General features: G+C 66.9%; 1 protein-coding gene across 1 annotated transcript; it reads left to right on the top strand.

Moving 5' to 3' along the window:
- Window positions 1-846: 846 nt before the first annotated feature.
- Window positions 847-3,010, top strand: LOC116576949 (testis-expressed protein 19.2-like). The gene is made up of 2 exons (XM_032319504.1): window positions 847-915; window positions 1,792-3,010. The coding sequence occupies exon 2, from the start codon at window positions 1,928-1,930 to the stop codon at window positions 3,008-3,010; it is 1,083 nt and encodes a 360-aa protein (XP_032175395.1). The 5' UTR covers window positions 847-915; window positions 1,792-1,927.
- Window positions 3,011-3,797: the final 787 nt, after the last annotated feature.

The raw sequence follows: 3,797 nt of genomic DNA, 5'->3' as shown, positions 1-3,797 counted from the left end.
ACGTCTTCGGTGGAAGTGAGTCTCAGGCTCCACATCCAGTCACAGGGAGGGTATGACCACTGGCGGTCACTCAGGTGTGTCTGTCACATGCTGTGACATGAGCAGTGGGACTCTTCAACTTCCCAAGAAAATTTTAATGTGCAACAAAATTTGAGACCCCCTGGTCCAAGGACCTTTGCCTTCGTCTTTTCCAGACTAGCTGTGCTTGTCCTGCTGCTGCCCGGCCAGCTCACAGTCAGGACAAATGTACCTGTGGTGCAGCTGTTGGTAGCGGGGAGGCTACAGGCGTGAGGGGCAGGTGTGTACAGACCCTGGACCTTCTACTTAATGTTGCTCAGACCCAGAATGATCTAAAAGTAAAGGTTGTGTTCAAAAGAGAGTTCAAATAGTCTAATTTTGAAAATGAAAAGAAGAGCCACAAAAGGGGAAAATGTGTTTAAAATGTAAATAACTGGGACGTAATCAGCTTCAGGAATTCATAAGGAAGATTTAATCCAAAGACAACAAGAAAGAATCCACTCTCAGCCACAGGACAGGACCCATGAGCGGGCAGGTCCGCCACGAAGGGACAAGGACCATCCAAGTGGCGCCCGCCTGCACAGCCTCAGAACCCTGCAGATGGAAAGAACCCCGAGAACAGGGTGGGGGGAGGGGCGGAGCAACACAGGGGAAGGCGGGATGGTGCTGGGGGAGGGGGAGGGGCAGCCCGCCCTCCCTGAGGGGGGCGCCTCACGGGGCTCTCCTGGGGCGGGGTGGGGGGCGATGACTCAGCAGTTTCACTTCCTGGTGGGCTGAGGCTCATGGGAGATATGCAGATGAGCCCAGAGCACCATGGGAAAGGGCCCTTTATATCCCCAGGTGGGCTGCTTCCCCTCCTTTCTGGGGGGCACCCACAGGAGGGCGGTGCCGAGCAGGGTGAGAGCCCTTTGGGCCGAGGAGAGGGTCTGGGGGACACGGGCTGGCGGGCTGGGGTGGGCTGAGAGGCTGAAGCACCCAGGTGGCCCAGCCTGGCCTGTGGCGGGGTGGGGGGTCGGTTCCGTGCGCTTCCCTCGGGGTCCATCAGCTTCCATCGGGTTTCGTCAGCTTCCGTGAGGATCCCTCAGCTCCTGTCAGATCCTGTCAGCTTCCCTCAGCTCCTGTGAGGTTCTGTCAGGTTCCCTCAGGTTCCGTCAGCTTCTGTGAGGTTCTGTCAGGATGTGTCAGGATCCCTCAGCTCCTGTCAGCTTCCCTCAGCTCCTGTCAGCTTCCCTCAGCTTCTGTCAGATCCTGTCAGCTTCCCTCAGCTTCCCTCAGCTTCTGTCAGCTCCTGTCAGCTTCCCTCAGCTCCTGTCAGGTTCTGTCAGGTTCCCTCAGGTTCCGTCAGCTTCTGTGAGGTTCTGTCAGGATGTGTCCAGATCCCTCAGCTCCTGTCAGCTTCCCTCAGCTTCTGTGAGGTTCTGTCAGGATGTGTCCGGATCCCTCAGCTCCTGTCAGCTTCCCTCAGTTTCCCTCCGGTTCTCTCAGGTTCCTTCAGCTCCTGTCAGGTCCCGTCAACTCCCCTCAGGTTCTGTCGGGATCCGTCTGGTTCTCGGAGGTTCTGCCGCCTGGGGGCCGGGGTGTCGGGGCTGGGGGCCGGGGAGGGCCGCGTGCCCCACGGGCCTGGGAGCAGCTACGCGCAGGGCAGGGCTGAAAGGGCCGGGTCTCAACCCGTCGCCCCCCTGCCCGGGCTCCTCCCGGCGACCGCCACTCCCGGCGACCGTCCCACCCCGCCTGCCAGGGGGGCCCCCAACCTCAGTTGCTTGTCCTTTGCAGCCTCCCAGAGAAGAGCGCCGTCGCGGAAGCTGCAGAATTTTCCGGAAGCCCGACGTCCCCGACCTCTGCGGGTCCCTGTTGCATCGGGCCCGGCCCAGGCACCGCAGGAGGATCCCCTTCCTGTCCCCGCACGGCCATGTGCCCCCCGGTCAGCGCGCGGCACGGGGCCGAGGGCATGTCGTACCTCCACGCGTCCTGGCTGTATCAGCTGCAACACGGGGCCCAGCCGGGGGTGTGCTTCGCGTGCTTCAAGACCGCCTTTCTGGAACTCCGAGACCTGCTGGAGCTGGAAGACTGGGAGGACGAAGACTGGGACCCCGAGCTGGCGGAGCACGAGGCGGCGGGCTCCGAGCAGGGGGGGTCCCCGGGCTCGGGGCTCGGCTGGGGGCAGGGCCAGGGTGACCCCGCCCAGGGGGGTGCGGCGGGCTGGGGGCCGGGGCCCCCGGCGCCAGCCCCCGCGGGGTCCGAGGAGGCCGGCCCGGACCACCACTTCGTGCCCACCGAGCTGGAGCCTCAGGACGCCGCCCCCCTGGGCCTGGGGCCCGAGGACGCGGACTGGATGCAGAGCCTGCCCTGGAGACTCGAGGGGCCCCCCACCTGCTCGCACTGGCCGAGCCTCCCTCCCCCGTGGCAGGGCTTTCTCAAGGTGGACCTGCCCCCGGGGGAGCCCATGGTGCTGGAGCTGGGCGCCACCCGGGCCGTGGACCCCGCCGAGGCCGAGGCCTGGCTGAGGGACCTGCAGGTCATCTCCATGGTGGGCTGCTACGACGCCATCTACCTCCGCAAGATGACGCCGGGCTGGACGCGGAGGACGCCGGGCCAGGGCTGGCGGGTGCTGCTGGAGCCCGACGAGGTGTGGGTGGTGCGGCTGCAGGACGCGCCGCGGGAGCAGGACCTGCACCGCTGGCAGCTGAGCGTCCTGGAGTCCTCGTTTCCGGGCCAGACCGAAGAGCTGGTCCCCGCGGCCTCGGCCCTGCTCAAGATGGGCTTCACCATCCTCTCCTACTCGCCCTGGGCCCCGAGGGAGGCGGAGGAGGGGGCCTCGGCGTCCAGGCCGCAGTCCTCGGCCTCCCGGGGCCGCGGTTCTGGAGCCGCTGAGGCCGGGGGCCCCGGGCCCGGGGCGTCCGGGAGGCCCGGCGAGGGCCCGGCCGCCGGCGCCGCCTCGGCGCTGGGGCAGCTGCCCCCGCTCCAGCCCTTCGGCCCAGGGCCCCGGGACTGAGGGACGGAGGCCCAAGCGGCCGCTCCCGTCCTGGCTGTCCCCTCCCCACGACAGCCCGGGGAGCGGGGGCGAGGGAGACAGGGCGCTCGTGCCTGGGGAGGGAGAGCGGGCAGCTGCCCGCGGACTGAGAAAGGGGACCCATCGCCGCCTCCGCGGAAGGGACCCAGGGGCGCGGGACCGGGGCAGGAGTTCTTCTCCGTCAGAAGAGCGTGACGCGCCCCGGGACACGCCTGGTGAGTGGCTGCGGGACACGTGTCTGGGCGCCAGCCCTGCCCTGGCCACGCGCAGGCAGGTCTCCGGTGGGGCCCGTGTCCCGGGAGCCCGCGGACGTGGGGGCGACGGGGATGCGGCCCTGCCTTTGCCCGGATGGTGTCTGGGGCCCCCCGGGACCCTGGCCGCCGCCGTGGGGCCTCCGGTCCGCCCCGGGAGACGCCCGGCCGCGGATGTGGGCCCTTCTGTGCAGTCGGGCCGTTGAGTACCCGTTTCTTTGTGTCGGTTTTTAACTAAATAAAGTTCGAAGAGTTTTGCTTCAGGCTCTCGTCCGAGCTCTCTCTCCGAAAGCCCCCGTTGGTCTTCCTTGTCTGCTCTGGCCCAGAAGTGTCCCGGCTACGCCCGCTGCTCCGGTCACCGGTGAAGGCCGTGGCGTCCGAGCTAGCGACGCCGGGAAGCCCGAGGGTGACCTGTCGGGCCTCCTGCTAGGACTCCTGGGAAGGATCAGGACTGGGTAGAGAACGTGTCCCAGGAAGAGAGGGAAGCGGCGGCGGGCAGGCGTTCCTCCCTCCCACCG

Source organism: Mustela erminea, chromosome 18 (genome assembly GCF_009829155.1).
Source record: "Mustela erminea isolate mMusErm1 chromosome 18, mMusErm1.Pri, whole genome shotgun sequence".
Classification (NCBI taxonomy): domain Eukaryota; kingdom Metazoa; phylum Chordata; class Mammalia; order Carnivora; family Mustelidae; genus Mustela; species Mustela erminea.
The sequence above is the reverse complement of the archived record's forward strand: the minus strand, read 5'-3'. Positions and strand labels throughout refer to the sequence as shown.